Source organism: Hemiscyllium ocellatum, chromosome 32, assembly GCF_020745735.1.
Source record: "Hemiscyllium ocellatum isolate sHemOce1 chromosome 32, sHemOce1.pat.X.cur, whole genome shotgun sequence".
In the NCBI taxonomy this organism is placed as follows: Eukaryota; Metazoa; Chordata; class Chondrichthyes; order Orectolobiformes; family Hemiscylliidae; genus Hemiscyllium; species Hemiscyllium ocellatum.
This window is the reverse complement of record NC_083432.1, coordinates 14,319,655-14,340,939: the sequence shown is the minus strand read 5'-3', so window position 1 is coordinate 14,340,939 and position 21,285 is coordinate 14,319,655. Positions and strand designations below refer to the sequence as shown.

General features: G+C 39.6%; 1 protein-coding gene across 1 annotated transcript in view; it reads left to right on the top strand.

The window, feature by feature from the left end:
• LOC132830782 (vesicle-fusing ATPase) overlaps positions 1-21,285 on the top strand; it is a 277,011-nt gene that overhangs the window by 4,387 nt on the left and 251,339 nt on the right. The window contains exon 2 of the mRNA XM_060848627.1: positions 1,972-2,057. Coding sequence (XP_060704610.1) covers positions 1,972-2,057 — 86 coding nt within the window. The remainder of the gene's footprint in view (positions 1-1,971; positions 2,058-21,285) is intronic.

Below are 21,285 nucleotides of genomic sequence, written 5' to 3'. Positions count from 1 at the left end.
ATTTTAAAGTAGTGTGTTGGAATTTTTCACGACTGGCAAAATTTGATTGTGGATCTTGTCAAATGGAATGTAACAATTGGTGGAGTTGTAGCAAATGAGGATTTTCAAAGGACACAGTAGGATACAGTTTGCAGATTTGGGTAGAGAAATGGCAAAAGAAGTTTAATCTAGGCAAATGTGAAGTGATGCATTTTGGAAGATAAAATTTAGGTGTGATTATTCAAGAAATGGCAGAACTCTTCAGAGCATTGACTTGGAGAGATCTGGACGTACAGGTCCACAGATCCCTGAAAGTGGCAACACAGGTTGATGGTCAAGAAGGCATACAGCATACTTGCCTTAGTTTGATGGGCATTGAGTAGAAAAGCTGCTAAGTTATTTTGCAGTTGTATAAAACTTCAATTAGGCCACATTTGGAATGTTGCGTGCAGTTCTGGTCACAACACCACTGGAAGGGTGCAGAAATGGTTTACCAAGATGTTGCACGTGTGGAGGGTTTTAATTATGAGGACGGTCTGGATGAAATCAGATCATTTTTGCTGGAAAGACAGAGACTGAGGGGCAATCTGATAAATGTTGACAAAATTATGAGATGCGTAAATAGTGGACAGTCAGAAGTTTTTTCCCCAAGGTGGAAAGGTCACCTACAAGAGGGCACAGGTTCAACATGAGAGGGGGAAGGTTAAGGGAAAAACGCAGGGTAAGTTTTTCAGAGGGCACTTAAGAGAATAATAAATAATTTTTTTTGAGCATGTTTGTATAATTCCAATAAAGATGTAAAACACACTGCAGTGGAAATTGAGTCTGTTATGCTGTTTCTGATGAGAGCTTTCCCAGTGAGATTTAAGATGCCTTATAGGGGAAGCCATGATGTGATGGGTACCTGGAATGTAGTGCCAGTGGAGGTGGTGGAAGCAGCCACTTAGCAATGTTTAAGGTGTATTGTGATTGTCTCACCTTCATGTGTCAAACAGAGAAATAGAAACTCCCTATGTGCAATAAGTAGCAGGTCTAAATAAGAATTGGGAATTGGCGCAATCTTGTTCGGCCTATTCCTGTGTTGTTTTGTGTTGTATTATATAGTTTACTAAAACTGAAGTAAGCTCATATGGAAAAGTTTATATTAATAAATGCTGTGGGATAAACTCAAAAGTACAGTAAAACTAAGTGTTGCATGGTTTAGCATAGTTTGACTTTTTTCCTGTAAAATTATTGCGCAGTAATGATGTCCTCCATGTGTGATTGAAGAACAGTATTCCACAGTACCTCAGCACTGCAGTACGTGAGAGTGTGCAATGTGTAAATTCTGTGAATCCATTTGATTCTAAAGGATATTTATGATCTGGGATAGAATGACTACTGCTTTGATCCATGTGTGTTTTAAGCTTGTTTCCCAGCCTAAATTATCACAATATTTGCTTGAATGGATGTTTGACTTCATTGGCAAATTGAACTTTGAGTTTGGATCCTTTGCTGTGGTCCCCATACAACAAAAGGTCCAGGTCAAATTTCTTCTTTTTTTGGTTTTTAAAGTTGTGATGACTTGTGCTCCTTGCTTCAGTCTGTTGATCTCATCCACTCAGGGTAAAAATTAACCTTCCCAACATGGCAAGGCCTCATCCCTGTAGATTTGAGTTGGGATTTAATTTTTTGACTGTTCCATCAAATTGCTAATTTTCGTCATTCAATTAGTTTCTGTATCACTATGAAAAGGGTTAGTTTTTTTTTTGCATCCCAATTATGCAGAAACATTTAAACATTAGTATAACTGACACATTGAAGATTTGACACATTGAGTTATGCAGATTGTATTTTGCTGTAAATGGCTCATTGGGAGTTCTGCAATAATGTAGCTGCCTTCAAGTCATAAGGTGACGTCAGATTCATCTGGATTTCATAGTGAAACTAGAGTCTATGTAACTTAGTAATCCAATGTGCAAATATCTAATTTGATCTCTTTATTTCTTGCAGACAATGCAAGCAGCGCGATGTCCAACAGATGAGTTGTCATTGACCAATTGTGCTGTTGTGAATGAAAAGGATTTCCAAACAGGCCAGTATGTGTTTATTGTGTGTTTTTATATTATTGGATATTTTCTGTATTGCATTTTGCAAGTATGTTCCACAACTGGGCAATTTCTTAGTCAGAGAACAACACATGTAATTAATATTATTCTTGAGCATATATTCTGTAGTTCCACTAAGAATGAAAAACATACTGCAGTGGCAGTTGATTCTGCTACGCTGTTTCTGATGTGAACTTTCCCAGTGAGATTTAAGGTGCCTTATTGGGGAAGTTATGATGCAGAGGTGCCAGTAGAGAAAGTCAGAAGTCACGTGATACCAGATTATAGTCCGAAAGGTTTATTTGAAATCACAAACTTTGAGTGCTGCCTCTTCCACAGGTGAAGCGCTCTGAGAGCTTGTAATTTGAAATAAACCTGTTAGACTATAACCTAAAGTTGTGTGACTTCTGACTTTATTGGGGAAGAGCAGTTGTTTATTTGACCTTGAGTATGTGATGCTGGTATTGGGTGTCAAAGGTGCTTAAGAAGCCCATCAGCTAAATCATAAATTTCACTTTGTTAAAGTGGACAGAAGGAGAAAAAGTAGGAAAGAAGCAAAAAAAAAATGTTGTTCAGTTATTTGTGCCTAACCTACTGTTGGGTTTAAGTTATGCTCTGCTGTAGATTCTAATTCATTCATTAGAAACAGCAATTTGAGGTTTCTCTTATTTCCAATTCCAGACCCAAATATCTTATTGATTTTTCAAAATCTTCTCAAACATATGTTAGCAGTTATGCAATTATTAATCTGTCTGAAGTATTTGATACTCGTGTAGTGAGGGAATAGAGCAGGTAAAGTAGAAGTGTTTGTTAGATATGACCCATGCTGTCGCCTGCTGTGCCTTGTTCATTCTCCATTTTAATCTGTGCAGTAGGAATTCCAGGGCTGTCATAATAACACTCAAGCAATTTCCTTGACAGGAATTAGACCCTGAAAATCATTGGGATTTACTTTTCACTCTTTACACTCCATCTTGGTTATTATATACGCTGTTCAACATATAATTATTGGAAGGAAATATCTTCTCATTGCTTCTTCCTTGGAAGAGAATTCAAACTGTGTGAAACTCAGATTTCTGTAGCTACATCTGAAAAGTGTGTCAAGCAACAATTATGTTCATTTATAATCAAAAGACTTTATGAAAGACATGAATGAAGATGGCGTGATCATATAGTGACAGAATCAAAGCTACTGCATCTGTTAGCTTTGGAAATTAATAGTTTATGTAGAATTGTGCTGAAAATGTGTTGCTGGAAATGCGCAGCAGGTCAGGCAGCATCCAAGGAACAGGAGAATCGACATTTCGGGCATAAGCCCTATGTAGAATTGTGCCAAACATGAAATACAGTACTCTACAGCTAGCTAAGGATGGAGCCTACACCACAGGACATCCTAAATTTAGTGATCAAGATAATATGGAAGCCACCCTCCCAGCTTGCAAGCTACATCCCAACATATGGAGATAGGAAAACAACCTTGGACTAATCCAGTTAGAGACGTTTCTCATCAAATTACTTTGACATGTGAGGAGACTAGTCAAATGTCAATTAGGCAAATGTGCCCAGTGCAAAGCCATTGCCTCCATCCATCCTTCCAACACTGATTTCATATCCAATATTTGCAGTCAGCTATGCAATTTGAAACTTGCCTAATATTACAAATGTGATCGCATCAATGTGGACTCTTTTTTTTTAACTTTCTGAGCACTTAATAAAAGCAAAGGAAGAATGCATCAACACACAGAATGGACACCTCAAACTGGCATTCAGTCCAGATAGTCGGTTTTGGTGTTTCTACTCCAGTTGAGCTTCTTTTCATCCTTTTTTAATTCAATCTGAACAGTATAATTCTAGATTCACTCCAGAGTAGAAAAATGGTATTTGGCCCCTTTTGTCCAACCACTCCTCTGGAGAGCATCCCACTCAAACCTACCCCCTACCTCCCAACCCTGTAACCTTGCATTTGCAATGGCTAGTGCACTTCACCTGCACATCCCTAGATGCTATGAGCAATTTAGCATAGCCATTCACCTGACCTGCACATCCTTGGACTGTGGGAGGAAACTGAGCACTTGGAGGAAACTCTCTCAGACATGGAGAATGTGCAAATTCCAGACAGTCAGTCACCTGAGGCTGGAATTAAACCTGGGTCCCTGGCGCTGTGAGGCAGCAGTGCTAACCACTGAACCACCAAGCTGCCCTCCATTGATCTTCCATGCTGCCGTAATGTTGAGTTCTTTTTTTATTCATCTGCCTATCGTGCTTCCTTTTGTTTATCTCTGACTTATTTGAACATATGTATTGTGGGACTAAGTGAAACAAAAAGGTAGTTGAAGTGACTAGGCTATGGTTTAGTGATAATTGTAAGAACTGAAAACACGCTCTAAGTACCGAGCTTTTAATTTTTAAAACTGCTACAAAGAACTAACTCCTCAGAACTGTGCTAGAAAACACAGCAAGAAAATGGTTTGAGTTTTGCTTTGTATTGCTCTGCTATCAATACTCAAAGGCAAACAAGAAAATAGCTCTTCTTGGAACCATATACTTTTAAGTCTAGAATGTTGGGTAACACCTGAAGACTGAAGCTGCACTTGCAGTCGCATTGCTACCTGATTTTGAATTAGTTCATGGCAGTTACTCTACATCTGCAGAAGCTACAATGATAGCTATGTCAGTCAAACAGCATTGCTTCTGTTAAACTTTCTGGTTTAAATAAAATAACGAATAATTAGCTCAAGGGAAACTATTGAAGTCAGTGATCAGCAATTGTGTAAAATATCAGTGCAAAAGGCAAGAATCTCATTGAGAAGCATGTTGCTGTCTTGAGAAAGCTGGTAACCTGTTTTTTTTTTATCTATTGGAGATCACAAAATTACAATTAACTTGCAATTGTTTAGGGAGAATTTCAGAGTCCAATTAGTGTAAGTTACTTTAATGGTGAACAGAGTTAATGCACATTTCACTGATAGTTTTGTTACCACCCTGATGTTGCCTCTGCTTTTTACTATTTGTGAATTTTACCTTTTTTTATCCTCACCACTGAATGACCAATGGAATTAGAAATTTACTTGCACCTGGCTCTTCTCACTGAGATTGTCTGCAAAGAGGACAATGGGATTTTCTTTGTGTGAGAAATCATCTAGCTTGGGGAGTCAGGAGGTTGGGAAGGTCCTTAATGAATACTTTGCTTTAGTGTTCACGACTGAGGGGACTTTTGCATTTCTGAGGACAGTGAAACAGACTGATATGCTCGAACAGGTTGATATTATGAAGGAGAATGTAATGAAAATTTTGAAAACATAAAGATAGGTAAATCCCCTGGCCAGATGGGATATGTCCTATGTTATTATAGGAAACAAGGGAAGTGATTGCTGTGCCTTTGGTAATGATCTTTGTGTCCTCACTGTCCACTGGAGTAGTGCCAGGTGATTGCAGTGTGGCAAATGTTATTCCATTGTTCAATAAAAGGAATAGGGATAATCCTGGAAATTACAGACCAGTCAGTCTCATGTCTGTGGTGGGAAAATTATTAGAGAGGATCCTGAGAGACAGGATTTATGATTACTTAGAAAATCATAGTTTGATTAATGATAGTCAGCATTGCTCTGAGAGGGGCAGGTCATGCCTCAGAAGCCTTATTGAATTCTTCGATGATGTGACAAAACACATTGATGTAGGTAGAGCAGTGAATGTGGTATACATGGATTTTAGCAAGGTGTTTGATCAGGTTCCCCATGGTAGGCTCCATTCAGAAAGTAAGTAGGCATGGGATACAGGGAAATCTGGCTGTCTGGATACAGAATTGGCTAGCCCATGGATGGAGAGTGGTGGTAGATAGAAAGAATTCAACCTGGAGCTCGGTGACCAGTGGTGTTCCACAGGATCTATTCTGGAATCTCCGCTCTTTGTGATTTTTACAAGTGACTTAGATGAATTTACCAATGATACGAAGGCCAGTGGAGTTGTGGACAACGTGGAGGGCTTTTGCAGGTTGCAATTGGATATTGACAGGATGCAGAACTGGGCTAATAAGGGGCAGATGGAGTTCAACCTGGAAAAGTGTGAAGTGATTCATTTTGGAATGTTAAATTTGAATGCAGAATACATGGTTAAAGGCAGGATTCTTGTCAGTGTGGAAGAACAGAGGGATCTTGGGGTCCATGTCAATCTATCCCTCAAAGTTCCCACCCAAGTTGATAGCCATGTTAAGAAGGTGAATGGTGTGTTGGCTTTCATGAGCAGGGGGATTGAGTTTAAGAGCCGCGAGGTTATGCTGTAGCTGTATAGAGCTCTGGTTAGACCACACTTGGAATATTGTGTTCAGTTCTGGTCGCCTCATTGTAGGAAGTACGTGGAAGCTTTAGAGAGGGTGTAGAGGAGATTTATCAGGATGCTGCCTGGACTGGAGGGCATGTCTTAGAAGAAAGGAGGGAGGAAAGATGAGCGGTAACTTGATAGAGGTGTACAGATGATGAGAGGCAAAGAGTGGATAGCCAGCAACTTTTTCCTGTGGTGGAAATATCTATCATGAGGAGGCATAATTTTAAGGTGATTAGAGGAAGGTTCGTTCGACAGAGTGTGGTGGGTGCACATGGAACCCAGTACAACAAAGGGTATGTGGGTTAGTCTGATCTTAAAGTAGGATTAAAGGTTGGCACAACGCTGAGGGCCGAAGTGTCTGTGATATACTAACCATGTTCTGTTCGGAACCTTCTATTCTGGGATATACTTGGTGTCAGGAGAGTAGCTTCTTAGAATTATGGATGTATCAGATTGAGAACTTAATACAAAATGTATATCACCAAAAACAACAAAAGGTAAACACTTCCAATACCAAGGCTTATTCGGACATTGAATTCTCCTGTAGCTGTAATGGAGGTGGAGTATCTAGCAATGTACAAAGGAAGTACATAGTCTTTTCTACTTTCAAATACATATGAAGGACAAATAGGGAATGAGTCAGTGTAGGTGACTGTGTGTAAGTCTATTGTTCTCTCCTGAGGAACAAATATTTGCCTGGATATTGGGGTGTCTCCCTGCTTATCAGATGGTGCCATTGAGTATATCACATCTGATGTGTTTGCAACAACGGACTCATTTATACACGTTAACACCTCAAGTAAAGTTTAAGAGATTTATTTGTGTGGGAGTTTCAGCCTTGATTTCTCTAAAACGTATATTGTTTTATGTCTGAGTTGCTTAATTGTGTAGTTTGCTCTAAATGCAGGTGTGCATATGGATGATATTCTATCCACTAAGAGCTGCTGAGGTGGATAGGATTAAAAGTTGAGTCCTATTTAGTGTAAGTACCTTAGTCCTCAGCGTGATTCTCAACACTTTGGTCATGCATTCAGTTGCGATAACTTTTAATGAGTTGTAAATTGGTGCAGGCGTTCAAATTCTCATGGGCCATTGCTTATGTTATCTGCATCAGGAAGAATGGAAGCACAAGAATAGACCTGTTACAAATCTAGTTCCTCTTGGGACCCAGAATGATATTTTGAGCACATTTATATTAGTCACCTGCTGTAAATGACATCACTGCTTTAATTATAGTCTGTTCCTCTGAATTCCTTAAAAATTCTGATTGCCAAATCTCTTCAAGGCTGAGCCCTTTTGATCTGAGTTATCCCCACCAGCTTCAAAAGCCTGAAACCTCAATGCTCATTCAATCTTGGCTACCCCCAATTTTAATCATTACAATGTTAGCAGCTGTGCTTTAAGCTTCCTTGACCTTAAGTTCTCCCCATCCAGATGCCTTGTACTTGCTTTGACCAAGCTTTAGGTCATCTGTTCTAATACTTCCTTCCATGGCTGGGTCAATCAAATCTTGATGAACATTCTGAAGTGCCTTGGAATGTTTTGTTACATTAGAGGTGCTATATAAATCCAAGCTACTGTTTAACTATGTAATGTCTAGAGGTAGTCAGGCTACTCCCTGTGGAATTTAAAACAATGTTGGAAACTGGGGAGCTGCATGGATGAACAGCCATACAAGTACAATGATTTTATAACTGAAATAATTGTGTGCAATCCATTTCATACGCAGATAGTTCCAAATCTAGTTTGTGATAATTTATTGTCTGTGCATTTTTTTGGGAACAAGGTCTGCAAAGATCTATTACGTTAAATATAGCACTTTACAGACTAAACTATGAATCTTGAGCAGGAGAGGGCTGTTCAGCCCCTCCAGTCTGTTCTGCCTTTCAGTAAGATCATGGCTATTCTGGTTATTTTCTTAAATCTACATTTCTGCCTGTTCCTGATAACCTGTTAACCCCATGCTTAAAAATAATCCATCGGAAGAATCGACTTCACTATCTTTTCAGGGAGTGAGTTCCAAATACACTCAAGCCTTTGAGAGGAAAATAAAATGACTTAATTCCTGGTTTAACTGGGTGACTCCTGATTTTTAAACGGCGACCCTTCGTTCCAGATTCTCCTATTAGAGGAAACGAGCTGTCCACAACCATCCTGTGAAGCTATGAGGACTTTGTACATTTCAGTCAAGTGACCTCTTATTCTTCTTAACTTCAGGTACAAGTTTAGTCTGCCTGAGCATTCCTCACAAAACAACCCTTTTGTTTTATGAATTAGTTTTGTAAACCTTCTCTAAACTGTCTCCAATGCATTTACATCGCCCAATACTGTGCGCAATATTTTGGTGATGTACACAATGACTGATTGCTCAGTTTATCAGACGTTTAAAGAAATGGTGACTGATTTCATTCATGCTCATTTGGCTGTCGTGTGGTATGTGCTTGTTTTTTCTATTGCATGGCTAGGCCAGAAGAGATGTGTTTTGTGGTTGGGTTTATTTGCATTTCACCAATGTTGAGAGTGTTTGAGGTACTGGCTATTCAAGGTGATTCTGTCACAAAGGTATATATTTACGTTGTCTCATCTTGCCACCAATTGTTTTTGCTTAATTTTGGTTCATAAGATTATGGATGATTCATAGTAAGACTGTGCCAATTTTGATTTTGCATATGGTGAGTGTGTCGTTGATGATTGTTCTTTTTGGTCTCAATAACAGGTTTTCTTTCCAAAAACAAGTCTTAGATTTCTAGTGGCTATACTTGGTTAATTGCAGCATGTAAGTCATAGAATAATGCAACATTGGAACAGGCCCTTAGGCCCAAACTGTTCCATGCTGAGCATGGTGTCCGCTTAGCTAGTTCCATTTGGTCCATATACCATCCATGTACCTGTCCAAATATTTTTAAATGTTGCTCATGTACTTGCCTCAGCCACTTTCTCTGGCAGCCCATTGCATAAATGCTTTACTCTCTGCATGAGGAAGTTGCCCCTCAGGGCCCTTCTTAAATCTTACCCTCTCGCCTTAAACCTCTGCCCTCTGGTTTTCAATTCCCCATCCCTGGCAAAAATATTCTATGCATTCATCTTATCTATGCACCTCATGATTTTACAGACCTCAATAAGGTCACCCCTCATTGCCCTACGTACCAAGGAATAAAGTCCTATCCTGGTCAACCTCTCCCTATAACTCAGGCCTGCAAGTCCTGGCAACATCCTCATAATTATCTTTGCACTCTTTCCAGTTTAACAATGTCTTTTGTATAACAGGGTGGCCAAAATACACAATATTCCAAGTACGGCCTCACCAATGACTTATACAACTGTGACATAACGTCCCAATTTCTATACTCAGCGCTTCGACTGATAAAGACCAGCACGCTAAATGCCTTCTTCACCACCCTGTCTACCTGTGACGCGGCTTTCAAAGAGCCATGTACTTGCAATCCTTGGTCCCTCTGTTCCACAACACTTATCGGGACCTTACCATTTACTGTATAAGTCCAACTTTGGTTTGACTTTCCAAAGTGCAGTACCTCACGCTTATCTGTATAGAATTGCATTTGCCAATCTTCAGCCCACTTCCCCACCTGATCAAGTTCCCTCTGCAATTTTTGATAACCTTCCTCTCCATTAGTGACACCTTCTAATTTTGTATCACCCATAAACTTGCTAATTATGTCTTATACATTCACATTCAGATTATTTATATAAATAACAAATAACAAAAGTCTCAGCACCGACCGCCATGGCACACCACTAGTCACAGACCTCAAGTTCGAAAAACAACTTCCACCCATCACACTCTGCTTCTGTCAATTTGGAATCCACTTAGCTAGCTTTCCCTGGAACCCCTACAACCTGACCTTCACAACTAGCCTGCCATGTGGGACCTTGTCAAGGGCCTTACACTGAAGTCCATATGGACAACATCCACTACCCCTCCCTCATCTATCTTCTTGGTTACCTCTTTGAAAGACTTCAGAAGATTTGTCCGACATGACTTCCCTTGCACAAATTCATGCTTGAATCAGACCTAATCAGACCTTGACTATCCAAATGTTGGTTCATCCTGTCCCTCAGGGTCCTCTCCAATAACTTCCCACCACTGATTTCAGGCTCACTGGCCTGTAGTTCCCTGGCTTACCTTTGCTACCTTTCTCAAACAATTGAACAATATTAGTCACCCTGCAGTGGCTAAAGATGAAGGAAAAATCTCTGCAAGGGCCTTTGAAATTATTTCTTCTTTAGCCTTCCACAACATCTGAGGATGTACTTGATTAGACCCAGGAGATTTATCTACCTTAATATGCTTTAAGCTTGTAAACACCTCCTCTCTAGTAATGTTTATGCAGTCTAAAACATCCCCACTTGTTTCCCTTATTTCCTTAGCATTTATGATTCTGTCCTCAGCAAACACTGAGGAGAAATCTGCATTAGAAATCTCCCCTATCTCATGTGGCTCCATACATTGGCAACCATGCTGATCTTTAAAGAGACCTATCTTCTCCCATGTCACCCTTTTACTCTTAATCTAGCTGTAGGACTTCTTGGAATAATCTTTAACCTATTCTGTCAGGACCATCTCATACCCTCTTTTTGATTTTCTGAGTTCCTGCTTAAGTGTGCTCCTACACTTTTTATAGTCATTGAGGGATTCACTTGAGCCCGATAGCTTAAACCCAATGTATGCTGCCTTCTTTTTCCCGGCCAGAGCCTCCATCAGCCAAGGATCCCTAAATATGCTAGCTTTCCCCTTCATCCTAACATACTGTCCCCAGACTCTTAATGTCACACTTTTAAAAGCCTCCCATTTGCTAGTGGTTCATTTTCCTTCAAACAGACTCGCCCAATCGACCTCTGCTAGATCCTGCCTAATGCCCCTAAAATTGACCTTGTCCCAGTTTAGCATCTAACCTGTGGCCCTGTGCTAACACTAAGAGAGTTATGGTCACTGGGCTCAAAGTGCTGTCTGACTGACGCTCACTCGCCCAACCATGTTTCCTAAGAGGAGGTCCAGTGTTGCACCCTCCCACGTATGGCTCTCTGCATATTGATTTAGGAAACTTTATTGGACTTATTTGACAAATTCCTCGACGTCTGGGCCTTTTAACAAAACTGGTCGTCAATCTACATAGAAGTCCAGGCTTCTGCCTGGTACTTAAATCTGCTACATCCCTGCTGTGAAGAATACTCTCATTAGGGGTCAGCCTCCGTTTTTCACGTCGGCATATTGTTGTCACATTGTAATTTGTCACATTGTAATTTGTCACATGGCATCCAGAAGGCTATATATGTCATATTACCAAGAGATTACATCAAAGTTAAACACATGTCCATACAAAGCAGAACTCTTGGATGCTGCATGATAAATTGAAATTAGTCCCGTGTTGAAAAGAATGGAGTAAAAAGCTGTTTACAGGCCAAAAGTCATTAACATTTATGAACACATTGAATAACTGTACCTCAATGAGCAAATTGTTGGGGAAACTGATGTGAGAATAGAAAAAGGAGATTTCCCTGAAGAAGATGCCCAAGAGCGAAGCATCATGAGACCAGGGACCAGAGCGTCGGCCTACCTAGAGAGGCGTATCTCAGAACGACTCCTTGGAAAGCATCAGAATTGTTGCATCGTCACCAGAAGTAAAATGCCTGTGTATGTACTTAGTGTCCTTGTGTCCAGGAGTTTTGAAGAAGATTCATATTGGATTGGAAGCACTAACTGTTTTCTCAAAGAATGGCTGAGTTTCTCCAGCAGTTTAAATTTATGAACCATGAGCTGTTATTTTATGCATGATACTTTATTGAATGCCTTCCAGAAATTCAAATGCACTCCATCACCTCATTCCTGTTTATCCACCCTGCTTATTACATATTTCCTGTTCCATCTTCCAAGAACTCTTAATACATTTGTGGGCTTTTACACATTTTTGAGAATGGCTGTAAGTTTACTGCGCAGTAGAAACATTGTACCCTGCACATTTCCAACAGATAATTACAGTGCTTTTGTTGGATTGCATTTGGAATGGCAAATCGCTACTACAGTAGGTGTATGTATTTGCCTTATGTAACTGTGTGGGTGTTTCAATCTTCACCACCTCTGCCATCTAAATAAATAGTTGTTCATTGCACCAAAGGGATGTGCTTCAAAAGGTTTGACGCAGAATTCTGTTGTACAGAATTTACAGCAGTACAGACCATTGAGCCCATGAGATGGATGCCAATCTCAAAGCTCCACACTAGCCTCTTCATATCCTTCTTCCTTTAGCCCTATCTGTTCTATTTATTCATCTAACCCTCCTATTTACCTAACTTCACTTGAAAAGCAAGGGAAATGTATTGTTCGCTTCATCTGCTCCATGTGAAAGTTGCACTTGGACTAATTGCTGAATAAATAAGTAGAGAGCAGCTTTAGTTATTCTAGTCTGTGTATTTACTTGAAATCCTGGGCCTTCTCATCCCCATTAATGAACCTTTTAATGCAAGTTCTACAACCCCCAGGACCCTATATTTTGAAGCTTGCAAGGCCATGACCCAAGCTGAGGAACAACTCTGTTCATTATTGGCTGTATTTCAAGTTATTAGCATGTGATTTAAAAGGTTCCAATCCTGCTTTGCCATTTCAAGCCTAAAAATCAAGGTTCATGCTGCAGTGCAGTTTTGAAGGGAGTCTTGGTTTTTCTTCTGGACACAGGTACACCGGGCCAAGTAACCTCTTTCTATGATTCATGCAGACACTTTCTGACTAATGTGATCCATTCATTTTTTTGTTTTGTTCTGTTTGGGGTAATTTGTAATGGAAGGAAGTCCTAAGCTTTAATGCTTTTAATGGATGAATTGGGGAATAGAAATGGTTACTGCACTGTAGTAAATAATGGGACCTTATTCTTTATTTCTCTTCCTGTCCTTGTGTTCTCATACTTATTACCTTAGTCTAATGCACACTGACTGTTCCCTCAGTAACTTTGTCATGATACTACCAAATGGTCTGATCAAAGGCACATTCAAAAATGTTAAATGTACACATCACCCATCAACCTGACCAGTTTGTAGTTTCAACATGGTATCACTCAATTATTTTGTTGCACTTAATCTGTTATTGGAGTTTCTGCAGCTCCAAGTCAAAATATTCAAAGGTGAGTTGAAAGACATTTAGCAACAGCTGTATGTGCAGGGAGTGCATATTTTCAGCTACATTTTTCAAGTCAATGCTCATTACAGTTTTGTTTTATTCTGTTGTCCTCTCCATATTCCACCCTTTCTTATATATTGATTTGGCTTGGGAATTATTTTTTTTTTAACCAATCACTTAGTTGTTTTCTCTAAAGGTTAATGTTACCTTTGTTAGAACTGATGATGCCATATTTCCCATTTCTGTCACTGCACTTCGCACTTTTTTGTGCGCATGTTTGTATGGGTGTTGGCAGCCTGGGGCAAGAGTCTCAGTTGGTCAGAGTTTCTGTCAATGACCGTACAAATGCCATTCCTTTCTTGTTCAAAACCAAGAAGCTTTATAACTCATTGTAATTTTAACTCTGTTTCTGTCTTTATAGATGTTGCTAAATCTGTTGAATATTTCCAACATTTTATTGCATTCATTATTTTTCACATTTCAATATTATTGAACAGATAGAAAAAGACATTAACAGGATATGCACATGAGATTACAATGGAAGCTGAAAATATTATACATTCAATTCAAGACTTTTATTTTTGAGGAACAAAGATGAAACACTGTTTTGCCACCATGAATATCATACAAATCCAGATCATTACACAGTTGAGGATTGGTCACTGCTGGTCTAAATTTCTGCAAATTTAAATGATAAATACAAGCAATTCCAGGACTTGGTAAAACGAAGAAATATATGCCATTTCCTAATGTCAAAACAAAATAAATCTTCTGTTTTCAGATGAAGAGTGGTAATCATTAGCTTCATTGAATTCTTCTCAGCAACTGTCCTCAATTGTGAAGAAAATGCTGTATTTCTTTAGAAAAGAAGCATTTTTCTAGTTGTGAAGAACTATGCAATGCAGTGCATCTGCATTTGTAGTTTTTTTTTAAATTAACGGATAATGGGATTCATTTGGGTGGTAGAGATAGATCGATAGACTACCTGCTTTTTAAACAGTGATCTTTGCTACAAGCAGCAATTCTGACCAGTGTGAGTTAATGAGTGTGTTGCTGGGAAAGCACAGCAGGTCAGGCAGCATCCGAAGACCAGGAGAATCGGTGTTTCGGGCATAAGCCCGTTGTGCCCAAAACATCGATTCTCCTGCTTCTCTGATGCTGCCTGACCTGCCATGCTTTCCCAGCAACACACACTCTCGACTCTGATCTCCAGCATCTGCAGTCATAGAGTCATAGAAATGTACAGCACGGAAACAGACCCTTTGATCCAACTTGTCCATGCCTACCAGATATCTCAACCCAATTTAGTCCAACCTGCCAGCACCCAGCCCATATCCCTCCAAACCCTTCCTATTCATACACCCTTCCAGATGCCTCTTAAATGTTGCAATTATACTAGCCTCCAACACATCCTCTGGCAGCTCATTCCATACAAGCACCACCCTCTGTGGAAAAAGTTGCTCCTTAGGTATCTTTTTATATCATTCCCCTCTCACCCTAAACCTATGCCCTCCAGTTCTGGACTCCCCCACCCCAGGGAAAAGACCTTGTCTATTTATCCTATCCATGCCCCTCAAGATTTTATAAACTGCTAAGGTAACCCCTCAGCCTCTGAAGCTCCAGGGAAACAGCCCTAGCCTATTCAACCTCTCTATAGCTCAAAACCTCCAACCTGGCAGCATCATTGTAAATACTTTCTGAACCCTTTCAAGTTTCACAACATCTTTCTGATAGGAAAGAGACCAGAATTGCATGCAATATTTCAACAGTGGACTAACCAATGTCCTGTACAGCCGCTTTATGGCCTCCCAACTCCTGTACTCAATACTCTGACCAATAAAGGAAAGCATACCAAACACCTTCACTATCCTATCTACCACTTTCAAGGAGCTATGAACCTGCACTCCAAGGTCTCTTTGTTCAGCAACACTCCCTAGGACCTTACCATTAAATATACATGTCCTACTAAGATTTACTTTCCCAAAATGCAGCACCTTGCATTTATCTGAATTAAACTCCATGTGCCACTTCTCAGCCCATTGGCCCAGCTGATCAAGATTCCATTGTAATCTGAGGTAACCTCCGCTGTCCACAACACCTCCAATTTTGGTGTCATCTGCAAACTTACTAATTATGCCTCTTATGCTCACATCCAAATCATTTATATAAAGGACGAAAAATAGTGGACCCAGCACCAATTGTTGTGGCACTCCACTGATCACAGGCCTGTAGTCTGAAAAACAATCCTCCACCACCACCCTCTGTCTTCTACCTTTGAGCCAGTTCTGTATCCAAATGGTTAGTTCTCCCTGTATTCCATAAGATCTAACCTTGCTAACCAGTCTCTCATGGGGAACCTTGTAGAACGCTGTACTGAAGTCCATACAGATCTCATCTACCACTCTGCCCTCATCAATCCTCTTTGTTACTTCTTCAAAAACTCAATTACCTCACTTTCTCCCAGTGTGCGTTAATGCTCTGTCTGTCAGGAGCTGAACTGATGGGAGCAATCACTACTAAAAGTGTTTGGCTGTAACTGCAACTGCTTTCGTATTACTGGCGTAAAGGATGTGGCGTAAACACTTCTGAGCGAGTGTGCTGCAGATATGGTGATGAATGAATGACCTAGTCAAACTCTATTTTTGGGTTGGATGAATCTCAATGTGGGCTAGGTCATTCTTTTCAATCTAATGAACCCAAGCAGGAAGAAATTGCTTTTACTAGCCATTAAAAATGGAATTTATGTAATTCTAAGGTTCTCGGGTGGCAAACAGATCTGAAATTGGTCAATTACACTTGAGAAAGTGAGGACTGGAGATAAGAGTCAAAGTGTGTGGTATTGGAAAAGGACAGCCAGTCAGGCAGCATCTGAAGAGCAGAGGAATCGACATTTCGGGCATAAGGCCTTCATCAGGAATGTCGATTCTCCTTCTTGGATGCTGCCTGACCGGCTGTGCTTTTCCAGCACCACACTCTTCCACAATTACCCTTTGACTTTTCTGAGCATTTTATGTTATGTGTCACTATCCTAATCAGATGTTTTCTAATCAACCTGTTCATTGATATCGTTACACACCTCTGGAACAGATGGAATTTGAACATGGATCTTCTGGGCCAGAGGTGGCTCAGATGCTACCACTGCACAACAAGGACTCTATATGACCCTTATCAAGATACCATCCTCATCAGCTTATCCAGGGATGTTGTGATATATCTCGAGTTGAACCTAGACCTCCTGGCTCAGGAAGGGACATTGCCAGTGGAGTATAAAAGTGCCGACACTATCTGTATCAGGTTGATATCTCTCAACAGGATGTTTAAAAATATCATTGTACATCTCTGGAGCACTTGGGGCTTGAATCTGGGTTTCCTGGTTCAGAGGTAGGGGCAATACACCAGAAGAACCCTCACTATCCTTATCAGTTATCTTTACAGATGCTGACTGACCTGCTTTGTGCTGACAGCATTTTTAAAATACTTGACTTTTTTTTAAGACCTTTTATAATCAACCCACTCAGGGATATTATGCCACACCTCTGGAGCTGGTGGGATTCTGGATTCCTTGCCCAGAGGTTGAGACACTATAATTGTGCCACACGAGCCGTCACAATCCTTACCATATTTTCTAATAATCTCTTTGAAGATGTAATTATTCGTCTCTGGTCAGGTGGCATCGGAGCCCAGACCTCCTGGCTCAGAGGTAGGAGCACCGCCAATACCATAAGAGATTTCATTCATCTTAGCCTTACCTTTTGAAACATTTTTCTTCTATTGAGCTAAGGTTTGCACAAATTTTGCTTCTGCTTTCCAGGCAAGACAAGATTTCAGTTCTTCCTATGCTGATAGACTTGTTGTCTTTTATTTTTCCCTAATCACCAGAGATGTTGTTGTTCACCTGAGAAGAAGGTGGGACTTTATGCTGGATCTCCTGGCTCAGAGATATGGACACTGCCAGTGCACTTCCACTGACCTTTCTTAACCTATTTTTCTAATCAACCTGTTCTCAGATGTTTTTCCACACCACTGGAACAGGTGAGGCTTGAACCTATCAAGCAAAATTGAGGAAATCATAAGAAAAGTAACTTTGCCAGATGATCAACAAAGCATCCGTTGTCAATACAATCGGATTTGTTTGCCATGTGTACTTAAAAGATGGTGTAAAAAGATTTGTATCTGGCGTTCCATATGGATTATACAGCTGTGAATGCAGTCATGCCAACCCTGAGGCTTTGCATGTGATGTGTATTAGTGTCCACTTCACATTGTTATTAACTGTGGATGACATTGTCAGTTGACCAAATTGGCTCGTTGTGTGCTACAAGAGAACTTTTTTTTTGTCAAATGCAATTTTTTTGTTTCAAAGCCCATTTTATACCTTTATGAACTCTGTAATATAATGGCCCATATTTTCATCAGGGAAAGAGCCACTAATTCAACCATCTACAGTATCAGGAAACAGGCACGGACAGGGACAAAGAAGACAAGGGAACAAGTATAGGGAAACAACCTACCACCAATCAGCTGTCACTCAGATGCCAGCTGAGCCAAATTAGCATGTTCTTAACGAGGTGATGCTATGTCATAATTGAATGGTCCTTCTTTGACCAGAGGAGCACTTGTTCCAGGGCTACCATTTTTCGGTGGTTCATCTGAAACTATTGTTGAAGCTACTGCTGTGTTTGAGGGTATGATATAGTCACACTCACCCATAAGTGTTCCCATGTTCCTGTAAAGTATAGGCAAATTAAAAGCTTGAGTCCAGTGTTACTTATGATCAGCCCACTCTTCATGCAGGCCTGTTTGACTGTGATGACTTCCTTTGTGGTGTGTCCTGTTACCATCACTTGCAATCCCAGTGGTATTGGTGTGACTGGTATTACTGGCAGATATATGGGCCGGCAAAGTGTTAGCCATAGTTTGGCTTTCCTCTTGATTTCAAACATCAATCCAAATATTCCATGCTGGAGTCAGTAGTTCCTTTCTGCCTGACAGCCTTCTGCTTAGCATGACAAGGCTTTGCAACATGGCAGACTGGCTGTGCATGTGCTAACTTGATCTCTCATTGTTTTGGCCAATTTATTTTAAAATATTGTTAGAATTCTTCAAATTCATTTGTGAAAATCTGGAACTGGTCTGTTTGTTTTCCATGGTCAGCAGTATCCTGACTTTGTTGTGCTTGGTATAAATAGGAATGTTCAAACAATTGCAGTTGTCTTTTAGCAGTTGTTATTTATCGCAAAAGCTCTGCAAAGATGCCGATAAATAAATTTGACACAGTAGTTATTTTGCTTGCAATAGACTGCTGGAGGGTATCAAATAATTACAAGGTGAAATGATTCACTTAAAAGAAAATGTCAGGGATTTCTTAGTTATATCTCAAAGTTAAAATTTATCCATGGTTCCAATAGCTGCTGACATCCCTTTGCAAACCATCTATCTTTGTTTACACCTGTACCTTATTATTATTGCCACAGTACACAAAGTATAAACTGTACAAAAATTCCAGGTGAAAAAGTAGTTGATGGTAGGACTGTGCAAATCAGGTTTCAGATTTGATGGACCATAATTTTATATTTTTGCAATTTGATTACTGTGGTGTTGTCACTGGCAGCTCTTGTGAATATGTTCAATGTGCTTTTGACAAACCAAAATCGAAGTTGTCACATAAAAGGAAAACGAAAGCAAGCTGTTTCATACCGTGCAGGAGCTACTTAACAGTTTTATTATAAGTATCTGAAATAAAGATTCCACTTTATCAACAACATTATAGACACTGAAACCCTGTGAAGGGTCATGTTGTTTTTAATTTAAAATTTCTTGTTTATTTGCCCCGACTGGACTTTGTTTCTTTCCAACCAACTTCTGTGTTCGCTCAATGCTAACTTATTTAGTTAATGTCTCTTCATGAGACCCTCAGACAAAATGCTTGGTTATTTCTTAATGTGGATTCCTTCATCTCTTCTCCAAAAGTTTCTGTTTTTGAATCTTTCTCTTACTAGTATTAACTCACCGATGATGGCTTTGCTCCTGTTCTGAATGTTTTTTTAAAAGTTGATGCTTGGTAATAAATTTATTTCTAGTTTTGGTGCCATTCAACGCTATCTGTGTCAGTAAGAGATTAAGTGTGAATTTCTCTTTTCCTCCATCTTGTGCAACTCTTGTTTCCATATGAACAGTAACAAGTGAAAGCTAGAGTGATTTTGAACCCACTAAGTTGTGTATTTTTGAGTTTCTAGATTTCCGCGCTTAGAAAATGAAACACATGTTCTTTTCAATCTTCCAACTTCTTTCGCTCCTGGAATAAAAATGGTTCAAATGACAAAAGTGCTACAATTTGCACTTGTTTTTTCAATTCCACATGAGATGTGTTATAATTTTGGTATCCTAATCAGAATTGTCCCACTGATTATAGCTTTGTATTTTCATTAAGAAATGAAGGTAAGTAAATTGCACTGCTTTGAAACCAGGAACTTGTATATTGTTTGTTCAGTAAAGCCTAATAAATTTCCATGTGATTGTTCAATTGTACATTTAATCTTTTTTTTACCCTCTCTTGTTTGTAATCAATTTAAATGCTGCTTGAATAATGATTTTTGCCTGGTTTGGTGTAAGCAAATCTCAACAGCTGTTTCTCTGTGGTGTATTTACCCTTTAATCCTGGCTAGCAGCTGCCATTGGTTAGCACTGTGCGCTCTCCATGGTTCTGACGATATTGCTACCACAAGGTTATTTAAATCATTTTCCTTCTTTCCCTCCTTTTTCATTTATGCAGTTTAAGAAATGAGAAATGTCAGCACAGGAGGAGGCTATTTGGCCCATACGCCAATCCCTTTACTATTTCAGCATCAGAATTTGTACTAATTCCATTTCTTTGCTGTTTTCATTGGTGATTTTTTTGTGAAATTTTGTAATCATGCATTAAGTTGACTTAGCTGTGGTAATCGTGTTTGGTGATCCAGGGTATTTATATACTTTTCTGCTTCGTTTTTAATTTTGGACCCAAACGTATTTTCCTTTGTTCATTCACTGACCACCATGTGTATATATAAGCTTTCACTTCCCTCCAATTGTGATGCTAACACCTATGTGCCACGGTCACAGAAAATGCAGTCCTAGTTTTTCATGTTTATCATTGTAATAAGGGTCTATATCTCTGTTATCAACTTAATGCAACAGCACACTCTATAGATGCTATCATCCTTTTACAGTATTCTCAAAAGAGCACAAGGTACTGCCATTGTATATGGTACCCAAGCAGCTGTTTCATGTGGTAATCAAGTTCACAACGTTGATGTCATCAGCAATGCAGTCTACTAAGAAGCTCACCACACCTGTGGAGAGAGGTTTAGGAGCCATACCAACAGAAAATTCTATTTAACTCCAGCATTCATTCAACATGGCAGCTCTTGGCTCAGTTACCTCCTCCCTCCCAAACTCAACTAGGATCAATAGTTGAGTTTTTGCTGTGAATATTTGTTTGGTTAACTGTTAATTAACAACGATGTGTTAAGGTATACCATTCTTGTTGGTTCAGTATTTCATTGGGCATTTTATCTAGTTCTGTTTCTTTAATGTTGCATATTTGTATATACTTGGAATATAACAAGCTCTTGTGAAATGAGGCTTTGTTTCAATTGTTTTGTACTTGTCTTTGCGCAAGAAATTTTCTTTTATTATTTTAGGATATTTGAGTATTAAGTGTTTGGGACCAGTTGCATGCTAACTTGTCAAATAAATTTGTACTTTGAACATCATCGCAATCTCCTTCAG